The sequence below is a fragment of the Lytechinus variegatus genome, chromosome 4 (assembly GCF_018143015.1).
Source record: "Lytechinus variegatus isolate NC3 chromosome 4, Lvar_3.0, whole genome shotgun sequence".
NCBI lineage: Eukaryota > Metazoa > Echinodermata > Echinoidea > Temnopleuroida > Toxopneustidae > Lytechinus > Lytechinus variegatus.
The window spans coordinates 39039000-39064621 of record NC_054743.1 but is presented as its reverse complement, the minus strand read 5'-3'; the positions used below and the strand labels follow the sequence as shown (position 1 = coordinate 39064621).

Below are 25622 nucleotides of genomic sequence, written 5' to 3'. Positions count from 1 at the left end.
ATGTGATTTTTTCCTGGGATGGACTTGACCTTTAATAAATGTTGCGAGCGCGAAGCGTAAGCTGATACATTTAATATCATTTTTACCTAGGACCGGGAAATTCTAAGGACATTTTGTCATTATATGAAAATTATTACTATAATCTTCCTAATTCTCTTCCTGAGCGCGAGATATTTCATTCTGAAAAAAAGGAAAATTTAATTATTAGGAATTCATGAAAATGCTATTTTATCTACTGATCTAATAAGCCTAATGACAGCTCGAAATTTGTTGATAAGGCGTGGCGGTTTTGAGCACTTTTGTAATTATGAATAGGATGTATGGGTTAATATATTGTTAACAATTAATGCGAGCGCAAATCGCGATGTCATGAAAACGGGATTTTAAGTAGTTTGTTACATAATTACCCATTAGTATAAAGGTAAGTACAGAGGTATACATTACTCACCAATCAAAATGCGAGCGCGCGGCGCTGGCCGATAAAGGTTTGGTTTTGACAAACAAAGGCCTTTTTGAGAGTATTATGGGGTATCAATGGAAGGCTGGGGAGTTACTCTTTCGCATACGCGCATAATAATTCGAAAAAATAAATATGATTCGTATACCAGCCCTCTAAATTTGGATTACCTTTTTTTCTGAAACGCACTGTATAAACCCCGTCAAAGCAAACAAATTGTAGGATAGATGCCTACATATCACTATTGATTGCTGATAATGGTGCTTATCAAGTGATATAACACTATCAGGACTATAGTAGCGTGGACTCGTCTGAACCTAATTTAATGTTGAAGCCGGTAGGAAATATTCATTTTGGCCAGGGACCCAGTCTTACTTTTACAGAGTAAGAAATATCTTCTGGGAAGAATGTAAGTACGTTGCAAAAAAGGGGGAATTCAACATCATGTTCATCAAGGAAAATCTGATATTATGTGTTATACACATGTAAGCATAGTGTCACGAGTATCTGAATAAAAGTTGTTCATCGAGGCTGAGCATTTAGGATGAAGAAAGTGAAAATATTTAGGAAATCTACAAGAAATAGAGTTTCAATTGTGTTACGCTATAATATCCATATTAATCAGATGTATAGAATAATCGTGATCATAATGATGTCGCTATCATTTTGATATATTGATGAAAAGTACACTGTAAATGATGTTTAAAATTTTAGGCACATTGATATAAGCCTTTCGTTCTAACAACTTTTGTTGAAATATACTTTTAAACAAGATGTTTAAAATTTGTTAAACAATTGTTAAAGGAGCTTAAACAACGTACCGTTCGAGTGCATTGAAAATGATCCCATCAAAATGTACAGGCCACTGCTTGGGTATTTCGATATTCTGCGGGTGACAACTGAAATAAATATAAATAATTTTGCCAAATTGTGAGAAGTCACATTACTATGTCTATTTTGTAAGCATGTTCTGATCATTTGTTTTCCAGATGCAACTCGTCTACAGTCTACTAATTAATCTATTGGCTGGCTGAAAAGGACTTAATCATTACAAATTCGGGTTTTTCGTGAATATCCGATTATTTTGGGTAAAACCGTGTCAGCCTAATCATCGGTTCAGTATACACGATCAAGTGATTTGGATCTAATAAATGCTACGCTTGTTCAAAACACGCACAGAAAAAAATACATAACTTCGGATTTTGTTCTAAAATTTGCGCAATATTGACATAATTAAATTAAGAATAAAAAGATGTAAAAAGGTTTGACTAATCTTTGTAAAAAAATTACTTGAAATAAGTTTGAAAATTTGAAACATTTGAATTTTGTGACTTCTTTTGAGCAGGATTTGAGAAAGAATGTGTCCAATAAATTACTAATGATTTAAGGATAACGTATACCCATTTCAGATTTTGAATTAGGGGAAAAATTAATACACATGTTTTTCTTATTCCTTAACTCTTCCGATATAATGTACAAAGATGGCCACTGTGCATCATTGGCGTGATGAGCCAAAAGTTTTGAGGGTCCAGAAATGGCGTATAGGGCAAAATCTGTAAAAGATGCGAACGAGCGAAGCAATCGAGCAAAACATTTCGATATATTTATTCCAGAAATTCAATTTTGTGATATAATTTGACTTGACATAATATTAAAAAAATTAATCATATTTCACATTTCTCTCTTTCCTTTTCTCTTTTTTTCTTGGTCGTGATTTTTTTTTTAATTCATTTTTATTTTATCACTATTAGTATCGTCATATATATATTTTTTTGGGGGAAGCGCCCCAAACCCCATTTGTACACCACTGCTGTGCATGGATTAGTCTTGGAAGTGGAAATTGTCGGTCTATTTTTCAATCTGTTGTTCTTACCTAATATGTTCATTTGGTATCTTTTCACTCTAATATAACATATCTATAAGAGTAACATTTAAGTTACGATTCTAGATATATAAGAATTTGTCCATATTGATCACTAATAACAATAATAACACCTAGTAAAAGCAAGTGAAATAAGAACAAAAACTTCTGAAATCACAATTCTATAAGCAGGATCGGGGGTTAGTGGGCCTATATGCAGCAGTTATAAAGCTTAGGCCTAAACATCAACATACAAGAAATGTAACTTCCGAGCGCGGCAATTTGAGGAGAAAACACGTGAAATAGAAAAAGAAAAGTTGGAAATGAAGACAAATGAGACCCTGCAATTATACACAGCATGCACGAGGTAGATGCATCAGAAATGCATATTTTGAGGGATGAAATGGCACAATTCTATGGAGGATCGGTCATTTCAATCCCTTGATTTTTTTCAGGACTTAATAAGATTTTTAGAGCATTTGTAACTGTTGAATGCTTTGTTAGTTGTTACCCTTGCTAAGAAAAAAAATAAGGCCTCAAATATCTCTAAGGATTTCGCTGATTTTATTCACCGTCACGGTGACGATGTTTATCATTCCAAGAATTAGATCTTAAGATCTCTGCACTGTTCAATTTCATTTTTTTTTCCTTTTCATTTAGCTTCTTGGCCCGGAAAAATGCGTTAAAATATTATTATTGAGTTGATGATAAATCGGAACGGGTCAGCTTCAACGTTTGCCCCGGGCGTCATAATGTCGAGATACGCCAACTGTAAACGCTTGAAGTGCCTGATACACTACCATAGCAGCCACATCACAAACATCTTTCGTAACCATTAAGAAAGGGTTATTGGATTCAGTTGAAAATCACCACAACCTACATTGACATATTATAATCCACAATACATAGAAACATGAATATACATATAATCATGAAAATTATTACTTAGCATTACTTAGCATGAAATTGTAAGCCCCCATGGAATTCTCCAAGTGCCGCCCTGGACAATAAAGAAAAAAAAATAACAGATCGGAAGAGGTTGAAGATAAGGGTAGGATTGCTGATTTCTTTGGGATTTTTTTTTTATCAGAGAAGAAGTCAAATTTTCGACCGTTCCAAATTTCGAAGAAACCAATGAATATCAAGAATAACCTTTTCATTGACTTTCCCCCATTTTCGTTGTTTAAGTGCTACATGAATTGGACGGTTTAGAGTACGTAAGCAAGTTATAAATCAGAACAACTTACATAAGCAGGTCAAAAATTGAACAGCCGCACGTATCAGACGAATGTTGTATTATTTACGTTAAGGTCATAGATTAGAACGTGGTGATTTATCATCATGGTGAGATTCAAAGTTCATCGGTAGGACTACAGCTATTACAGCAAGTAGCGTACAGATGGGGGGGGGGAGCTCAGAGGCGCTATAACCCCCCCCCCCATAAGAACATGTGAAATATGATATCATTTTCCGAATATATCAAAATCTGGCACAAAATTTGTAATAAAATTGTCGAATTTTTAGCTCACACGCTCGTACGTTTATAAGGTTTGCCCGACCCCGGTGCCCGACACGCAATTTCTGCCCCCCCCCCCGCGCCCCCCTCTTTTTTTTACTCGTTAGGCCACTGATTACAGCTCATCGTACAGTCTATAAAGTGACACTCATGGCGACTCAAAACCGACCGATGGTAGGTCTTTGGAAAGAAAATATAACCTTGTCGACTCGGATTTGGAAATGGTTTCGCCGGCGGAACTGCACCATATTATCGAGGCACATCACAAGGTATGTCATCCCTGGCTTTAGTGACGTTAACTAAGGGACACATATTCTGGTGAAGTACGTGCGAATAACATTCTCCGCCTCATTGATTTCTATTCCCATACGCGATTGCATTACTGAACTATGTTAATTGCTAATTGCAAACCTACTATGCAAATAATAGGCTTTAGCGCATGAATTTACATAAATACACTGGCGGATCGGGGGGGGGGGGAGAGGCACAGCTGGCCCGTGCCCCCCCCATGAGAAGTAATATCAAAATTTATGATGGAAAAATGCCCTTAAAACAGAGGTGTGCCCCCCCTTGTAAGTGAACACTTTTTTATTGTTAATTTTTTTTCGGTGACGCATTATCCTTAATTTTTGGTTAAACCCTTTTTTTTCTTATGCTGGGCACATTATCAATTTTTTCCTCGGAAAAATGAGTCCCCCTTTTGGATCCACCCTTGCATATGCAGTATATCATGATAGAAATGTTATACTTCATGCAGGTTCAAGCCCACCAAACTTATGAGTATGATTTCTTTGCGGGTTTTTCTTTTTTGTTGTAATTATGCATGCATGGCTAATAATCAACAGCCCTCGTAATCTAAACAATTTAAGGATTTAGGCATGCAAGTTATCATAGGAAGTCTTTGTAAAAATGGGCCCCAGAAATGTGTAGGCAGTATTTTTAGTTCAAGAGGTTTCACAGCTAGACAACGGACAAATTAAAAAGGGGTCTACGTACAGATCCCCTCCCCCATCATCAACACCATTGAAATAGCCCAGTGCTTTTAGGATTAAGACATTGCTGTCCTTGCTTTCTAAGATTCATCCCTGCTTTCCCAGGTCATATACCACAAGCAGCATCAAACAACCAGACAAACGTGGAACAAGCAGTGAGGGGGAGGGGGTGCCGACAAGGCCTTGCCCTCATTTTTAAAAAAATATTTGCTTGTCATCTATTTTCTCGTTTAATTAAATTTCGCTGATTAAAAAAAAATCTGATGATCAACTTCGCGATTACCCTTTTTTACGTCGTAAAAATAATCCCCCTTGTTCTGAAATCATGTATCTGTTACATCTGTCGACTACGAAAAGCCTGCCCCATCAAGTAAATTTTTACTAATACTTTGTGTGGACACGATGTAATGCTGTATTAGTGAGGCAACACCCTTGCCTGTCATCACATTAAGTAGACACAAGCTCAGTCATAATGGATTGTGTAGAAGAAAACTGGCGGTTAAAACTCTCCACTAACTATGACGTTGTTGAGATGAGAGAACTATCATTTCATCATCAACTCTTCTATAAGGATGTCACTCTTTTTTTTGCTAAATAACAAGTACATTGTGTATCTTGTTGCAATAACTATTCATCTCTGAATTTGGATCTGCCTTGTACTGTGACTTGGGATTGTGTTTTCACGCTCCCTCCTCTCCCTCCTTTTCACTCTCCCTCTCTCTCTCTCTCTTTCTAAATCTGTCTCCCTCTCTCATACACACACATAAATACTTTCTGTCACTCTCTTGGGCATACATTGTGAGAGGTAAAAGGATGAAAGGACTGGTGTACTTCCTAATCTATGCACTCTTTTTTGAAAAAAAAAATGTTTTACTGGTGATGTCATACTTTAGAGATGTTTTGTTTTCCAGTACTCTCCTTATTTCTGTATAACTTCTTTTACTCATATATTCGAAAATCAAAGCTGTTGTACAGGTTGTCATGCATTCAGATACATGTAGTTCTTGTAAAAGCCATGAATAAATTGTGCTGGACAAATTAATTGCCATGATTAGATCCGAGACCTTTTCAAGCTAGTGATCATCTCTTCAACAGGAAGAAGACATGAACCAAGATCTTATCATATGGGCCTCGTCTTACAAAGAGTTACAATTGATCCAACCATTCATAACTCTATGGAAATCCATCAGTGTCATAATTTTTTCTACAGGAAATTTACACAATGTCCTTTGTAAACAAAGAGAAGCATAGGGAATTTTCAAGAAAACAATGAATGCATGAATATCCATCATAAGCTAGAAAATATTTTGAACAAATTTGCATTTTAGATGTTGACGTTGCTGGTCGTCCATAGTTGCGATTGATCGGATCAATCACAACTTTTTGTAAGACGGGCCCAAGCCAGCAAAGTCAACATATGAATTGCATGTTTGTTCAGAAATTTTCTAGATAATGAATATAGATGCATTAAGTCATTGATTTCTTGACAATTTGGTGTGTTTTCCTTATAAAGGACATTTGCAAATTTCCTTTAAAAAGAATTATGACACTGATTGATTTCCATAGATTTATGATTGACTGGATCAATCATAACTATTTGTAAGACGGGGCCCTGATCAACTCTTGTATTGTACAAGGATGATCAGATGACGACATCTCAGATCTAGTCATGTCAACAACCCATAACAAAATATACCTCTTTAAAATAAATGTTGAAATGACAAGACCTTAAACTGACATACAGCTGATAAACTTTGCCTCGTGACCCATATAAAGATACCATATACATTTTTAATTCCGAAGCTTCGTTATTCCGAAGGTTCGGATAATCCGAAGATCATTAATCCGAAAGCGAAATAAAGTTCGTTGTTCCGAAGGTTCGACAATCCGAAAACGAAATGAGGTTCGTTGTTCCGAAAGTTTGTTAATCCAAAAACGAAATAAGGTTTGTTGTTCCGAAGGTTCGTTTATCCGAAAATGAACTGAGGTTCGTTGTTCATTTCGTTTCCGGACTAACGAATCTTCGGAATTACGACCCTCATTTCGTTTGCGGATTAACAAACCTTCGCAATTACGAACCTCATTTCGTTTTTGGACAAACGAACCTTCGGAATTAGGCCACAAATATTCGGATTAACAAACATCGAGGTACAGGCAATTTACGTGTTTCGGAATTACGAACCTTCGGAATAAAAAACCTTTGGAATTACGAAGTGTAACCAAAGAAACATTGAGTATATCCAATATATCATAATAAACTCAAAATTTGCCAACAGTTGTGATGTTTATTATGACAATATTTTATTGCACAGGAAAATAAAGAGAATAAAGCTATGTGATTTAAAACCACTGTAATGTCACAAAGTGGGTTAGCAAACTTTATAAAGTTATAAAAAAAATATGATCATGCAAAATGAAATCCATGGTATCTGTTTACCATTTAACAGAGGAAACAAATAACCCCTCAAAATAAGTTCTGCAACTCAAGTTTGAGTGCTAATAAATTTCTTAGTGAACCATCATCATATGTAAAAGTTGTACCATTGGAAAGTATGATTATTTCTCTTTACAATCATGTGTCTTTTGTAATGCTAGTGTTATCATGAAATACACAGACATGATAAATATGCAGCAATGTAAAAAATGAAATGTTGCAAAATTGTTTAACATCTCATGTTTGAGTTTTGCAACTCAAACTGAAAGTTTGAGTGCCAATAAATTTCTTGATGTGCCATCATCCTGTGTAAAAGTGATATCTTTAGAAAGTATGATTATTCTCCTTTACAATCATGTGTCATTTGTAATGCTAGTGTTATCAGGAAATACACAGACATGATAATACGCAGCAATGTTAGAAATGAAATGTTGCAAAATGCGTTGTTTCCAATAGCGAATTTCCAATTGTTTCGAGGATGGACCGAGTGCATTCACTGTCACCTGCATGGTAGAAATTCTATAGAAATGGAGACTCTTGTTAGAAATCAATGCATTTTGCAACATTTCACTTCTGACTTTTCTTGATGTTCAGGGTGATTGCATATTCCATGATTACATAATCACAGCAAATGGTATGTCATTGTAAAGAGGAATAATTCAGCTTTCCAATGAAACCAGTTTCATCTTTTATACTTCATTAACCAAACAGATATCATCCCCCAAAACTGAGTTGCAAAACTTTTTTTGAGGGGTTTATATAAAAAGTTGCAGTGAATGTTTAACTGAAAATAGTCAAGGAGTAAATGTAATTTATGAATATTTGAAACCCTAAATCCCTACATATATATGGTGATCCCAAATCAGAAAGCGCTCATTTTGATTGAGAGGTGGTGCGAAGTACTTCAGCTCTCTTTCACAGCAGCCCTTTCAATTCATACGAAATAGTCTATTCTTTAATATTTCATTCAATGCTTTATTTTACTGAGTTCGGTGACATTCAAACTTTATTCCTCACATCAATATATTTAAAGTACAGTGTTATTGAAAACATATGTATGGCACCATACAATAAAAAAAAAAGATGATTATAAAATGAACATGGTGTAGTAGGTTTCATGTTACACAATGTATCTTTCTTAGGCAACTGTTGCTCCTGAAAAGGGCCATCCAAACTCCATGTTTCAACAAGTGTGTTCTTGTCATCTTCAATGCATGTACAACATGCACTCCAGAGGCCCCTACAGGTCAGATAACAGCTAACTTGGTAGGTAGAGTAATGAGTTTATAAGCTGGTGATCCAGGTTTGAACCCACATTGGTGTAGTAACCTTTGCTGAGGTACGAGTTCTCTTGTCCAGGTCCATCGGATAGGACCTAAAGCTGTCAGCCCTTCTTCAGATGCTCACTAAGCAGCATTAACGTATTCTCAGCATCCAAACTATCACCCGAGGGGCCGTTTCAAGCTGTTCGTAAGGTAAGAGTGACTTTAGGAATGACTAGTGATCCTTTCTTGTAACTAATATTCCCCATTTAATGTTCATTGGTGATTATTTAGCGCGCAAGAAAGGTTCACCAGGCGTTCTTAAATTTGCTCGTAATTTGTGAACAGCTTTATGAAACACCCACCAGACATGGATGGAGGGAAGACAACATTGATTATCAAGGCTCCAGTAGCAATTGATGTCATGACCAATCAATAAGACTGATTTTAATAGTTGATTTTAAAAGTCATATCTATGATAGACTGGAAGCATTGTGGTCTATGTGGTTTTGACCCTCACTTTTCAATCAGGGTCCCATCTTACAGAGTTATTTTTTATCCAATCAATCTCAACTGTATGGAAATCCATCCATACCATATTTCTTTCTACAGGAAATTTGCACAATCTCCTTAGTCAGCAACAATAATCATACTGAATCTTCAAGAGAACGATGAATGTATGATTGTACATCATATCTAGAAAATATTTTGAACAAATTTGCATTATAGATGTTGACGTTGTTGGCCGTCCATAGTTGTCAGTGATTGGATCAATCACAACTCTCTGTATGAAGGGGCCCAGAGAGCTGTGGGTTCGAATCCCAGCCATGGTGGTAGTTTCCTCAGCAAGAAATTAATTCAACTTTGCTGCACTCGTCCCAGGTGAATTAAACAGGTAACTGACAGAAACATTTATTCCTTGAAATGCTTGTTCGTCATGGGATGTGAGGTGGGGCTAAAGCCTGGATAATGATGAGAATGTTGCATTGAGAACGGTGCAAAGTGGATTATGTGCTCTCTATGAAATGCATTATTATCATTTTTTACCATGCTTCGATCTTACACATTCAAAGAGCTGTTTCAAAAAGAGGGGTTGTTAGTAATGACTTTTCTGACCCAAACTGTGGAATAGTTTTTCAGCACATATACAGTCTTTTACATTGGTGGAATCATTTAAGAGTACAGTAAAGACATGTCTTTTTTTTGTAATGTAGTAGTATTAGAGAGATGTTTGTTCAGTACATAGTCAAGTGTTGACTGATTATGGACAATACACGGTAAGTATTAGTTTATGATTGATGTTTTATAATCAATAATAAAAAATCAATTGAATGATCAATTGAACAGTCTTGTGTTACCGGTCTCAGTGCTATTTTCTACATCTTATTAAGTGGTGTCATGCCCAATAGCTTCATCCCGTTGGCCAAGGTTATTCTAGCTGATCGGAATAGTCCAAGTCTTGCCTGTACGAACACAAGAGAAAACAAAATACAAGAAAAAAATAATGTTAATAGCACTGAATGGAAACATGCTACAGCTTGTTGACTTGCACTCAACAGAGCTTAATGCAATGAGTGATAGAGAGAGCAATACTGACCACAATCTACGCTTTACCAGCTGATTGAATGGGGAAAATGTTCATAATTGAGAGTAACATATTGAATATTCAATTTCTGGCTCGCACCCAGTAAATAAGATTGCATTGATCAAGTTGATAAATAAGTTATAAAGAATCTTGGAACCAGCAGGATTTGAACCTCTCATCCAGTGAGCAATTCTAGTGTAACATTGTCTCTCCTCCATCAGCTTTATTAAAAAAAATACATTTTAAAACATGAAAGGAAATCTCTCCCCAAAGGTAGGGGGACCAGGAGCGGATCCAGGATTTTCCAAGGGGAGGGACATTTTTGTCCAAAATAAATCTGACAAGCAATCCCCCCCCAAAAAAAAGGTTATCACTTTTAGGGGCCACACTTGGGATAGAACATCATTTTTTTCTAATACAAGTTTTTAGTATGGCTCTCAAAGGGGGAGGGGCATGAGCCAGCTTTTTTCCACAAATAGTAGGGGAAACATTCAATATTGTGTCCCCCCCTTTCCAAATGGTAGGGGGGATGCATCACCCCTGGGATTTCCGCCCATGTTTTAAAATAACACAAACAACCCCCAAACACAAAGCTATTCCATACAGTATGCACTATATGTGGGATCTTCCTGAAATGGTTCTTCTCCACTTTGTGCCCTCATATGAAGAGGTGCAATGCACTCAAATTATCATGGCTTGAGAAGTTCATGAAGTAAGAATGGACAAAATGGGGCTATCTTATGGAAGGGCCAATAAATGTATGCATAAAGCACATTTCTGACACTTATTGTGATATTTTATCGCCATGGTCATTCCTTTAATGAAACACTATATAGGTTCCACCAAAGAGTGTATCAACCGAATTAATAATTATTACTTACCCTCTGAACATTAACTGGACTTCCTTTTACTTTGAGTTTGTTGTTTGCTCTGGAAATTAAATGTCTGTCAAAAAAAGGGAAATTATTTTCTCAATTACCAATTCAGCATTCCAGCAAATACCAAACATATGATAGTGGCTCTTTTATTCTAACAGACAAAATTAGGTAACCATGATAAAACAAAATAAACCTCTTCAAAAAAATCTTTTCAAAAGAAAAAGAATTACTTATCCATTAATCAGTCCTTCCATCCACTTTTTTAAATACATCCATCATTTAATCCAATCGTTCATTAGTTTTCCTCATTGAAATGTCAATTTATAGATAGCATCAATACATTCATTTTTCAATGCATACATTTACTTTTCAATACATCCATCCAGCTTTCAATACACCTATTTATTAGTAAATAGATCCTTCCATTTATCTTCCTCCCTCCTCCCTCCCTCCCTCCACCCACCCACCAACCCATCCCTCCATCCATCCAACCATTCACCCACCCATTCATCTCTCCATCTATCCCTCCCTCCACCCCTCCATCCATCCTTTCATCCATCCATCCACCCACCACCCACCCATCCATCCATCCATCCACCCACTCATCCACCCATCCGTCCACCCATCCATCCATCCATCCTTCCTTCCTTCCATCCATCCATACCTCTATCAATCCATCCCTCCATCCATCCACCCACCCACCCATCCATCCATCCATCCATCCATCCATTCATTAAGCACCACTCACCCTAGCTGTAGTAGATACTGGGCCACTGCTTTAGGTTCCCTCTCAAAGACTGCTCTCCTAACTGCAACATCATAATGACTGATAAACCAGGCTAACTGTACAGCTTCAGGTTCACATAACAGATTCCATTCTATATCATCATGAGAGGATAGCTCTGGTATACTGTTCAGCTCCTCAATGCTATGGTGAAAGAAGACACACAGAAATAAATGGTTGATATAAACAAGCCATGATTAACTTTTTGAACATTGACTTAGCCCCCAGCTGGAATGCTCCAAGGAGACTGCGAAGTGTGTATGCATACTGTTTGAGCAAGTAAGAATCTAAAAAAGTTCATTATACAGAATGCCTTTGTCACAACATCGATAAATTCAAGGGGCCAGCAATTACTGAAAAGTGATGGTAAAAAGGCAGGTTTTTGATGAGAGAGGGAAAGCAGACGTTTACTTGCCTTAGATTTGAGACAGGGAAACTCTACACTCCTGAGGACGAGAAGGCATGCTGCTTGGAATGTCAAAGCTACTCTTTGTCTCACCCTCCCTATGCTACCTGGACTCCTCATCTCATCTATTCTTCTCCAGCTCCAAGTCATCACATCTTCTATGTTTGAAGTCCTTTGGAGGACTTCAACTTATCTCAAAGATTACCGGTACTCTACTCTCTCCTCTGTTTTCTTGTCTGCAATTCTAAAAATATCTCCATTCAAGCTAGGGTTTGTGAAATAATAATTACCTGCAAAGCCTTGCATGAGAATACTGTAGAAAGACTCCCGTATCTCCCTGACTAGTCAAGACTCTATCCCATTCAAACTTGTAGTCTGTGATTATAGACCCTTTGAGATCCTGAAGGATGATAGCTGACACACCAAGGATCTCTGCTATGCGCTCAGGGTCTTCTTGGGCTTTGGTTGCTAAAATAATCATGAAAATGAATAATTAACAAGTTAGTAAGTGTTTGAGACTAAGAATGAACATTGGTTTGATCATAGGTTCATAAACTTGAATGTCCTATCCGATTCAATTATTTTACTGCTTAACCCTTTTACTACCGAATCGTCAATGACTTAATACTGGGGCAACAAGAAAAAGTTATGTTTACAGAACAACATATTTGCAGAAAGGAAATTCACAGCCCCTTCTTGAAAACTTAAAAGAATTTCGATACATTAAAATCAAACTCATATTGTGGTTGATCTGATCTTAAATACACTAATTTAAATCAATCACAATTTGATATTGATTTGAATCTAGATTTGTAAGACAATTTCCTAAAGACACAGCAATAATACCTAACCACTAAATAATTACACTTTGGTGTAAGGAATGATAGAAGGTACTTTCCAAACAAAGACTCCTACCAAATAAGTAAGCTCAGTTAACAATCTGTAATTTCCTTGAAAATATTGAAACAAAATACATTCGAACCCAAAAATGAAAATTGTACTTCACGCATGGAATAGATGAAGGATGGATAGCTCTCAAAACCCAAACATACAAAACTGAAAAAAAATAATAACATGTAATATCAATTATACTGAACATTACAGGGTTTAGGTTAAAGGGTTTAGGTTAAAGGGTGAAGCCTATCATGTAACATTCTAAGGAAATCAACAATAACAGAATATCACAAATCAGTGTGCCAGAATTGGTACTTGCTTTGGAAAATATTCAACCAATAAAAATGACATATACATGTATGATACCAAACAGAAATGAACACTCAACTCACTTGATGTCTGTTCCATGTTATGCAACATACGATCTCTTGCTTCATCTAAGATATCAGTCAGAAAGATGGCAGTTCCCTTCCGAGTCTGCATTCCTAAAACTTTACCAAACTTGATGTGGTGGATTCTATGTGAAATCAATTCAATGATATGAAAGTTCAAGTCACTTAACTCAACTCAACTCAATTTAATTCAATCATACAGGTGTATGTCATTAATTCAATTCAATTCATTTGTTGTCCAAAAAATTGTTTTCTGAATCCACACAAAATTTCATGAAATGTAGTGGCAAGAACACAAGTAATATAAAGATAAAATAATGTAGTATATAGATACAATAGTTATAATGAAATACATACATGTATTGTACATAATAAACACATTTTTAAAAAAGTAAACATACTCAGCATATGTCACTTAAGTACACTGTTAGAAAATTTATTCTTAAAATAAAAGAAGTTCCTGCAGCAGAGTCTCGAGAACACCTGTAATCTTACCCGATTGCGTAATCTTACAGGATATTGGTATTTGGTGTATGGAACCTTACAAATTTCCTTAAATAAAACACCATTTACCCCTTTTTAAAACAGACGTAATCTGTCAAATTGCAGAAAAATTCCTGTTTTATGAATTTACAGAATGATTCTGTTATTGCTTTTTGCAAAATCTTCTTTCCTTTTTCTGTAAAATCAGGGTTTTTTTAACAGTGTATATCATCTCTCAACTTTCAACTCTGACAGCAGTTTGAGTTGTTACCCTGATAATTTACCCTCAGTCTAATTTCATTTACTCTGTTTGAATTGTTGAATTCTGCTTGAAACATTGCATTTAATTTCATCATGTATGTTTTGCTAAACAGGGCCTTCCTGTTTAACAATAAATTGATAAAGACCTCGGATAATGCTACTTTGTATAAAAGACTTCACAAAGGAATAGATGAATCATCACCACATATTTCATTGAAGACTTAAGCTTCGGTTTATGTTCCATAATTCACATTCAAACATTTTACACTTTTTGATATGAAATAAATGGTTCTTGAAACAAGAAGTATATATACAATAAGAATTTCAACCAGTGAAGAATGGAGGGGCCTAAGTTGAAAGTAAAGCTTGTGATTTGTAGGCCCAAAAAGAATATGGAAAGATAAATAGAACTATGATATTGTTAAAAATATATAAAAGTAAAATACAGATGAAAACAAGCAACTGGATTACTATTTTCCCTTTTTCATATTAATATCATCCTCACATTATATTAGTTAACCAACTAAAAACCTGGGTGATGTCTCACAAAGAGGTAAGTGTTCATTTTTTAAATAGAGTCATGCTTAAATGCTGATGCGCACTTGACATGTAACACACAATCCTATAGATTGATACACAATATCGCCCGTCCTCTTAGCATGAATCAACCAATGCGGTGATGCCTTTGAAACCGCAGCTTGGAAATGAAGACCGACTCTAAGTCACACTTAAATCTTTGTGAAACACCCCTCCCCCCTCCCGATCTTACCTTTGAAAGCAGTCTTGATCCATCTTCCTCAACACTCCTTTCAGCTGCTCAAAGTGACCTTCTTGACCTTTGTCCACTACATAGTACATGTCATCAAAGGTATGACGTTTCCTCCTGTCTAGGACGGCAGCAATGTCTCTGGTAAGATAGAGAGATGATCCATCACTCTTAGCAAGGGTGGCAACAGGGAACCTGGGACAGATGTCGGAGAGATTAATGTCACCCGTTCCTCTCCTATATCAGTCGCAAAGAGAAAAGTGTTTAAAATGGATTTATGTCCTTACTAATGTTAATAATAATAGGCATTTATATAGCGCCATCTATCTAGAAATATTCTATTCCGAGGCGCACAAGAAAAGAAAGAATGAGAAAGTTTGGATGAGTGTCAAAGTGCCAATAACTAATACTGTTAGAAAAGATAAGACTTCAGTTTGGATTTGAAGGTCTCCAGTGATTGTATAATTCTTAAATTTAACAGCAAACTATTCCAGAGAGAAGGTGCTGAGGCAGAGAAAGCTCGTGCACCATATGCTACACGTGTCTTGGGAGTCTTAAGAAGTTGCTGGTGTGATGATCTCAGGCTACGAGCTGGAGCATATTATTACTTATTAATGTTAATTTACCAAGACCACATGAAGAAATATACTTATCAATGGCAACAAATTTTACTATCATAGGGCCACTTTGTGAAGGAGGTCTGCTCACTCAGCATCTGTATGTATTCACTCCTTTGCTAGTGTGTTGTACATACAATATAGGAGGAATTAATAAATAATAGATTTCTGGGTGTAATTTTATACCATACTGATGTAGTAGCACCAGTGTGATATGAACACACATCATCAAAGTGATTGATTGCTAAAAGTAGTTAAGCCTGTGACATGCCATTTTTTACTTGAAATTTTGAATACTCTGGTGTGCAGTACACAGTTAATCTTGTTTGAACATAGGCTGGGGTACAACACCAATGTTAATTGTAACAATGGAAAAAAATCAATGTCTCACATCAAAAGCTGTCATATAATTTCAGACCACACTAATATTCACTTACTTTGATGTAGTAAGTAGATTTCCATCCCTGAGGGTGTTGATTAGATTCTGTGCTTCACTGCTGTATTGGGATTCACTACAGTATTCATCGAAATGCACTCCCAGTCTCTACAGAATCAAGATGTTTAGAAACATTGAAACATTCAAGATTAATATACTGGTGACCATAAAACTGAATACAAGATACAGTGAAGATTAGACAATATGCTAATAAGACCATCTGCTAGTAGACCAAGTGGGTTTAGCCATGATGGTAACAATCTATGAATTAGACCATCTGCTAGTAGACCAAATAGGTTTAGCCATGATGGTATCAGACAATTTGAGAATTAGACCATCAGCTAGTAGACCAAGTGGGTCTAGCCATGGTGGTATCAGACAATTTGAGAGTTAGACCATCTGCTAGTAGACCAAGTGAATACTAACCTGATATGTTCTTCTGTAATCTGCAATACTCAATTCCTGAAATCTGTGTCTCATTGCTAATGCATCTGAATCTCCTGGAGTGAAAAGAGTAAAAGTTAAAGATTTTAAGAAGAAAATAGGATTCATGATGATGTTTGATAATTGCTTGAATACTTGAGCACTTGATAAGATTAGCCATGTTAAAGCTGGTGTAATATTATAAAGTGCTTAAAAATATTATAATAAGCACTATTCAAATATAGCATATTATGATTATGATCTTGCTAAAGTAAGTATTACAGCTCTTCTGTATTTCATTTAAATAAAACCTAAGCAGAGTTTGTCCTATAGGCCAAAGTAAAAATGGGTTTGACTGTTAGCATTGTTAGAAACCTTTTTCCCAAACCTACATTACAAGTTCCTATGGTCTTTCATTTGGTGAAACAACATTTGCTCCTGCTACAATTGATCCAGGCTTTACTTCATCAAAGATACATCTAGGGTTAGGGTTGCAATAGGGTTTTATGTTAAGTAAATGATTAGTTTTAGGGTAGGGTACAGTGTTAAACCCAGGGTTGCAGACAGTAATTTGATTAGTGTCTGGAATTTATATCAGAGCAATTGTCGCCAGATCAATTGTCATGGAACCCAATCACTAACCCTGTTCCATTCTTCTAAAGAGGTCCTTAGCTCTTTCCCAGATGGACGGATCATTCTGGGCTGCCTTGTTGGTTGCTACATAAACCTCATACAAGTGTTGAATCGGATTCACCCTCAGCTTCTCCTCATTCCCAAAGTCTTGAAAACCTACTCCAAGAATACCTTATGGATATAGGAAATAAAGAGAACGATTGAGACTTGCGCCCTTATTGTGATGTTGCTCCTTTACATTTATCCTGAGAGACTGGTCAACAACAGTGTACTCAGCACCCTGCATTAATCTCTTTCTTTGTCATTCAAGAAACCAAGACACTTTAGTTTTTTTCTGGAATCTCACTGCTAGTTCTACATATTATTCCTTATTCTTCTGTTCTTGGGAATCATCATTCAGTTTTTAAAAATAAAACTCTTAATCAATTCTTACTCACAGCACATGCTATCTAAGAAGAGGTTGTTGACCTGCAATGAAAAGCAGGCATCACATGGTAATCAAATTTGGTGGCATATACATTGCATACTTGCAACCCTGGCAGCAATAGAGACAAATTGCACACCAAAAAAAATCAGAAAGGAACATTCTTAAATCCAATAATAGAAATAAATAAATAGGAAAACATGGGTAAATTTGCAACTTTCTTTTCCCCAAATAGGAATATTTCTTGTTAGCAATGTACATGTAAGTTATATGAGAACCATATTAACTAGTATTTGAATGGCAATATTAACTGCCATTGCACCAACAAGTGTTACATATGATTGAATAAACTATATAGCATAAGAAAAGGTGCATGGGGAATTTAAACGCTCTTGAACAAGGACAGCTTGTGTTAAGATGCCGTCTTTTTTAGCAGAGTATGTTACAAATAGGAACACTTGACATGAATGATGTATTTGTGAAATGTGCAACGAGTTGACATCTTGGCCCGTATTCTGTAGTCAGGTTTAACTTAGACCACAGTCTAACTCTGTGCTAAAATTATGGGGAGCAACAAATTCAAAAAATCTGTTTATAATGTATATTTCTTATGTTTAATATTTTGTTTCATTTTGCTTTCATAATGAAGATAAATACTTCAGTTACAATTCCCAGACAAGAACAATTTGGGTGTCAAATAAGTTAATAAATTGAATGTGTATTGTGAGGGATTTGTGCTCCAATTTGCTCTCCATAGTTAAACCACAACATTAAACCAGGGTTTAATTTAAACCCGAGTTCAGAATACAGGCTAATGTGTCTACAGCTTTGAGATACCTACCAAACTGAGTACCCCAGTCCCCAAGGTAGTTGATCCTGGTGACATTATGGCCAAGACGTTCTTGAAGGTTGGCAAAGAAGTTTCCGATGAGAGTGGATCGCAGGTGCCCAGCATGGAATGGTTTAGCTATATTAGGAGAGCTGTCAAAGAAGATATGGATGAAGAGTGCAAGAATGGAACGGGAGAGGGGGAGGGAGGATAAAGAGGGGGAAAGGGAGAGAAAGAGTAAGATAGTAAGATAGACAAGGAAACAGAGAGATAGAGAGAGAAAAGAGAGTGATTACATTATTTTCTCATCAATACAAAAGCACAAATAATGAAAAGTGTAATATGTGCATACAAGCTTTTTAAATTTCTTAATCTTAGCTTAGAAAAGGACTCTTATCATTCTTGCTGATGTAGTTAATCATGTGTAATCTCAACCTGAATAGTGAAGAAAGATATCCAATTACTACGAGGGAAGGTAAAATATAATTAGGGGCAATCATTCAAATGTCTTTCTATATGTTTTCATTCAAATGATGAAGGCAAAATGAAAAAAAAAATGTTCTGTAACAATGAAAAAGTGATAGCCAAAATGTCTTGATTTGAGTTTCGCATACATGTGCTATTAAAGTTTTTTCATAATTAGCCAAAGGGGGCAAAAGTATGAGCCATAATAGAAACTTGCTCCAAAAAATTGGGCTACGAAAGGTCAATGACCCCCAGCAAATGACCTTTCAAAGATGCAATTGACCTTCTTTACCTGTATTCCACAATGATATTGAGTTTGCTGTCAATGCCAGGATAGGGTTGATAGCCGTAATGCCCTTCCTGCTCTGAGACATCTTGGATGACTTGCTAAAAGGTATTAAGGAACAAGTACATGTAACATGAAGGTATTATACCAAGAGAAAGGGAACCTGAAAGACAGAATGCATGTCTTGTGTAGTGGGGGTATTAGTAGAACATTATAACAGACCTGCCAACCTTCTCCAACAAAAAAAAGTATTCTTAGAAGGAAAAAAGTATTTTCTGACAAAAAAGTGTATTTTTAAAAATTTGTCTCAATGTAACAAATGCCAGCCTGTTGTAGTGAGATCGGTGAAAAAACATGTAAAATGACTCTACTTGAAGACTGATAATTCACCATTTTAAACATGCAAGAATTTACTTGTTCCTTTCTATGCAAAAAGTTACTGGCCTGACAGTGATTTATACTGGTCTGGGACTGTCGGACCGGTGCTAGTGTCGCACGCTGTGTATAATACATACTCTATGATCAGAAATAAAAAAAATCATACAAAAAAGTATTGGCGTATTCTTAGCAAAAAAGAGGAACAAATACCCTAAAAACAGAACAGATGGCATGTCTGCTAAAAGCCCTTTCATTTTGAAATATCAATGGCCTTCTATCGCCACTTTCACACATCTCAGTAATAAAGAAACAAACATATTTTTTGCTTTAACTGATGCATTGGTTTTGCTGCCTCATATTTGGTGAAAGTTTAATGCAGTGGACCACATTCCTATTAACATTATTCATTTCTATATTTCCATGAAGAATTGGTAGTTTTTATTTTTTGGCTTCAGTTATAACCAAGAAGTTCAGTTTTACATTTCAGTGGACCAGTGGTTCATACCATAGTACAGGTCTAAAAAAGGAGAGATATTATTCAACAGAATGTAATAACCTCACATGGTCAATTATCACATTCACTGATTTTGTATTAAGAAATGAACAGGCAAATATATTTCCAGAGAGGTCATGAGTCTCTGACAAAGAGTAGACAGAAAGAGGGGAACAGAGTGGGAGAGAGAGAGGGGGGGGGGGGGGGGGGGGGGGGGGGAAGGAGAGGGGATATATATATACCTTGATAACATACAGAGGATCCAGAGAGAAATACAACACCCCTTTCTCCACACTTATGTTTTGTACATGATCAGGGCAGGTAATCTACAAAGAAAAAAAAAGTTGAACAATTAATGACATATGGATAGGCAGCCCATTCTATTGATGGATAAGGTCAAGATACAATACCATTTCAGGGCAGGCATTGTTTGAGGCCGTTCTCATTACGCTTTCCAAGCTAGTTTACTGGAAACCGGTTAAAAAAAAACAGTTTGGAAGATCGCTGGCGTTCCCACTTGATAACATGAAAGTGGTTTACAAAATCACTTCACGTAAAGTGATATTGTTGCTATGGAAACGCTCTCAGTGGGGTGACACGTTTCGCGCGAAATTTGAAACCGCAGCGTAGGCATTCTACACCCGTCGTGTGGAGCAGCGCGCTCAAAATGCACAAAGATTGCTTTCCGGAGAACGGTTGTGTCCTCACATATGCTAAAACCAGTTTAACGAGGCAAAGTGATCTTGAAAACTACATCGCGAGGTTTTCTGAACCCCAGAACCGGTTTGGAGGTTCGCTTCTACAGTTCTCACTACACGTTAAACTAGTTTCTACTAAACTAGTTTCCAGTAAACTAGTTTTAGGAAGGTAGTGAGAACGGTGTCTAACTGCACATAGTCAGCCAGCCCCCATTAAACTATTGTGTCTAATACAGCTGCCAGCTGTATTTGTGCCTGCATCCCTTCCTCTGCATTATTTTAACAAACCAAAATATATTCTAATTCCCATCTCATTTCACTCTTTAATAATCTAAGATTACTTTGTCTTTGTCACTGTAAGCTCCATGAATTTATACTAATTATACTTCATATTCCATTCACTTTTTATATTTGATTTAAATATTTTATGAGATCATTTGTAATTCAGCCAATTAGCTACAGTAATACATGTAAGGCTATCAATGAATATAACAATTTTCAAAATATCAGCATCGACATCAGCATCTAAACAAACATTGAATGAGATCAGCGATTTAATAATATCAAGTAGACTATAATACAATTAGCTTTTATTTCAATTTGATCTGATTTGATTTGAAAATGTTCCATTGAATGTTTCATGGCAGCTAAATTGCTGTATTGTGTACAATTTACATTTAAATTTCATTGGCATTTTGGCAACATTAAAATAAAGTAAAACAAATAAATAAAAGCAGCCGAAGGGAAGTTATGTGACATATCAACTGGCATTTGAGGTGATGAAAAAAGTGGTTGGGAGTACTTTTATTTCATTAATCATACTCAGAATACAGAAAATATAAAAGAGAAAATAATACATATCCCTCTCTAAAATTTTGATCATGTGTCACTTGCTCCCTTCTGCTGATAAGGTGCATTACCTTCTTGGCTATTTGCATAGCTTTCTCATTGAGAACATTAAAATCTGGCCGCTTTGAGCGAGAACCATCTTCTTCATCAGAGTTCAGGGACGTAACAGATAGTCCAAGCTTGAGATCAAGGCTGAAAAGAAGAAAAAAAAATGGAATATTGAACAGGACTCACTGACTTTTATCTTAGAATTATCACAGACTTTAATGAATTTCTATCAAACTGCATGGCTTTTATATCTTCTCAAATTCAATTGATGACATATATGTCACATTCTACCAACTTCAAAATTTGAAAATAATGTCCTCTGTGAGCTTTAATCATTGAACTGGTGGCAGCCGTAGTGGTAGTTGCTGTGGCAGTAGTAATAGTACATAGAACCGGGTAATAGTAGTAGAAGCAGCAGTAGTAGTAATTGTGGTAGTAGATTACAATCATATTACCTTACCTATTCTTTTTGCCCTTCAGTGCTGGTGTCAAAAGTGGAAGGATGGCATCCTCTGTTCGAGCAGTTGCATCAGCTACCTATTATTAACCAAATTTGAAGAAAACATCACTTTTCAAAATTAACTGTAACAGGTCGGGTGGGGGTAAGGGGCAATGGTGGACTAAGGAGAACCTGTTCCCTTAAATGACCTTTGAGTGATAATTTCTCAGTGTGCTATAAAACAACCATAGTATTTCAGGACTTTTTTCCTTTTAACACAAGATCAAATTCACAATGTCCAGGCACGCAGTTCAGAAGTTATTTAACAAATATATTTGCCCACAACCATTTTGACAAAAATCGCTCTAAAGCTGGATCCATGTCTCATGGCAAATTCAATAACGTTTTGAACCTGCATACATTTTTTACATTCTCAATGATAATAATCAAATTGATTTCTTGCTGATCATGCCAGACATGAAGAAAATAGCACTTGTCATTGAACAATTTCTTTATGCTATTTTAAATCAAAATGTGATAAAAAAGTCGGAATTCTGCTCACAGCTAAACAAGTACGCCAGGTCCGGGTCAGAAGTCATGCTAAGTAAGCTCAGCGTTTTCGTAAGAATTATAAGATTAAACGAAGTGCACACCAAGGAGCGGATCCAGGATTTCATGGGGGAGGGGGGACTGCCTGGTATAACCCATCAGAAATTTGGAAATTTGATACACAAGTATATGTAATAGAGGTGCACATCCAGCATTTACTGATGGGGGGGGCGAAGGAGTGTGGCAAATTTTTGCTTGAATGATTCTTGGCCTTATCCTGAAATAAATCACCTCTCTTCTCGTGTGTGTCCGCTCATTGTATACAAAGTCAATGGGAGAGGAAAGAAGTCACCGCCGCTGGCAGTGAATGGAGTGGTGACTTAAGCCAGGATAATGCCTGATTCTTGTATTTCTCTTGGTTGACTACCAAGCATTTTTGTTTTCTTTTACTTTTTAGGGAGGGAGTATTCCTAAGGATGGAAGTTAAGTGTACATTTTAACTTTATGGTATCCCAAAATACTATAACCATATAAGCATACCTAATCATTGTTAACGCAAAGTGCAAGCAGAATTTGGAGGATATTTTTAGAAAACAGGGGGGCGTTTCATGAAAGGACTTGTCAGACGTTTTATCCGACAAGTCCCATTTTATCCAACAGTTACCATAGGAACAGTGCCTCTCAGCCAATCAAAATCATGGAAAGATGTCAGATCTGACAACTTGTCGGATGAAAATATTGATGAAACGTTCCCCAGAACTTCAGAAGACTCTTTAGAGGTCAAATCCACCCCAGAAAATTGTTGCATTGAAACGATAGAGAAAAATCAAACAAACATAACAATGCAAATTTCATCTGAATTGGATGTAAAATAAGTTGTGACATTTATCATTTTTCGCTTATTTTTCACAAAACAGTTAAATGCACAACTCAACGACAGCAAATCAGAGAATCAATGATGTCCATCACTCACTATTTTTTTGTTTTTTATTGTTTGAATAATAAAATATTTCAATTTTTACAACTTTGACAATAAGGATCAACTTAACTTAACCATAAACTGTTAAAATAATGGTAATTCCACATGTTCACAGAGAAATAAAACTTTGTTTCACTTGACAAGGAGGAGAAAATTTGAATATTTCATATACTAAAATACAAAAGAAATAGTGAGTGGGTGACGTCATCAGTCTGCCAATTTGCATACCAGCCAAGATGTGCATACTGTTAAATTGTGAAATAAAACGATACTTTAAAATGTCATAACTTTCTTTTTTCACATCCGATTTTGATGAAATTTTAATTGTCTTGCTTGTTGGATTTTCTCCTTTTTTCAAACCAACTTTTTGTTGGGGTGGACTTGTTCTTTAATTAGAAACAAATTTTGTAACTTTTCTCTCGCTTATGTTATAGCCTTTTAAGCTTTGCGCCTTCGAATCCGCTCTAGGCCCCTATAATCCCCTATATCCTTTCTCTTACCTTGTTTTCCATCTTTATCTTTTCTTTCCACTCTCTCTGGCCTCTTTCCTCTCTTTTCCGAATCTTTCTCGCTCTTTTCCTTCCCTTTGGCTTTACTTTCCCTTCTCCCCTTTCCTCTCTTTTCGGGGGGGGGGGGGGCTTGTTTCCATGGATCCTTGCCTGGACATACCACAGACTTCGCAAATATCTAAAACAAACTCGAATCCATTTATTTTTTTCTCATTTTTTCGTCAACACATGCAGCACAGCCGACGCTCACACATCTCGCATTTACTTCCAACATGAAAATGAACGGGTGGGGCAACACTGTCGTCTGCCACCGACACCGTCTCACAGTAAAACATGAACTGGCGAATGATATCCTTCTTGATTTAATTCAACAATCGAAATTGTGCTCACCATCCTTGCTATCAGCTTACGAATAATAAAAGTCATCTTTGAATTTTACTTGGCTTGAAAACCTGCATCCATTAGATTCAAGCACTGCTTCGCTCGTGCTTCGCCAGGCAGACAATATTTAAGCGCTAACTTCAGCACTTGTACTTTGAAGTTAGCCGCATGTAATTATCTGCACTGTCTGACTGTGTTCTCCACGATTATGGACATACTAGTAGTCTTGACGGTCAATGCCTGAGAATAAACTCATTACGATCTCATTAGGAAATGTTTAAACATAATGCAAAAAAGGCCCCCAACTCCCCACTCATTCCTTGTCCTCATCTCATTCTTCATCTTCCTTCTCATCACAATCGATCTTGATCATTATCCTCAAACTCCCTCCCCTCCTCATCCTATTTTAATATACTCTTGTCATGCTCCTCAGTATCCTTCTCATCAATCTCCTCATCAAAACATCATCGCACTCCTCCTCATTGCATTAATCTTAATTGTCACTTTGCACTCCTTATCATCACCCTCCTCAACAAAATCACACTCATTCTCCTCGATCATCACTGATAATCATCATCACACTCATCTTCCTCAACTGCATCATCATCATCATCACACTCCTTAAATCATCATAATCATCATTTCCATGACTGTCATCACACTTCAGCTTCGCCATCCTCATAAATTATGACACTCCTAATTCTTATCCTTATCATGTTCCTTTCATCACATCCCTCATAATAATCATCTTAATCCCATCATGTGAGTGACAACAGCATGACAGACTAATCTCTGACATCTAAGTTATCTTTCATGACAATATTGCTGTTAACCATTCAAAACAAAGACATACAAGAAAGTCGTCTTATAACTGATAATACTAATATGATATCATATGATATGCAATAATAACTGGTAATTTTGCAATCAATGACTGCAAAATTACCATCATTGTAAATACACTATTCAACTGCACCATATAATTATGTGAAAATAAGGTAGAGAAAGAGAGAGAGACAAAATAGGGGAGGGAGGTTGAGAAAGAGATAGATGGACAGGGTAAGAATTTACCAAGTGTAATTGATAGAAAGGGAGGGAAGAGATGATAAAATAAATGGAAACTACACATGTGAACAAAATATCTTATGTATGCTTAGTAATAATATTTAATTTTCACTTCTCTTTTATACATATTTAAAATCACAAAGCAGGATT

At 36.3% G+C, this 25622-nt stretch overlaps 1 protein-coding gene across 1 annotated transcript; it reads right to left on the bottom strand.

Annotated features, from left to right (window-relative positions):
• Nucleotides 1-9573: 9573 nt before the first annotated feature.
• On the bottom strand, nt 9574-24517 carry LOC121412974 (probable arginine--tRNA ligase, mitochondrial). Its single transcript, XM_041605737.1, has 15 exons — nt 24417-24517; nt 22011-22087; nt 21574-21694; nt 20198-20281; nt 19091-19185; nt 18346-18485; nt 17090-17251; nt 16451-16524; nt 16026-16132; nt 14975-15208; nt 13462-13586; nt 12466-12643; nt 11734-11913; nt 10989-11052; nt 9574-9985 (listed from the first exon to the last, which is right to left on the bottom strand). The coding sequence occupies exons 1-15, from the start codon at nt 24450-24452 to the stop codon at nt 9899-9901; spliced, it is 1764 nt and encodes a 587-aa protein (XP_041461671.1). The 5' UTR covers nt 24453-24517; the 3' UTR covers nt 9574-9898.
• Between the last annotated feature and the right edge of the window lie 1105 nt (nt 24518-25622).

Excerpts from the sequence above, each read along its gene's own strand:
- LOC121412974 (XM_041605737.1), bottom strand. The coding sequence starts at position 24,452 with ATGACTTTTATTATTCGTAAGCTGATAGCAAGGATG. Across the intron at positions 22,088-24,416 it reads GTAAGCTGATAGCAAGGATG|GTAGCTGATGCAACTGCTCG; the intron begins GTGAGCACAATT and ends GGTTAATAATAG. Across the intron at positions 11,053-11,733 it reads CAGTATCTACTACAGCTAGG|ACATTTAATTTCCAGAGCAA; the intron begins GTGAGTGGTGCT and ends TTTTTTTGACAG.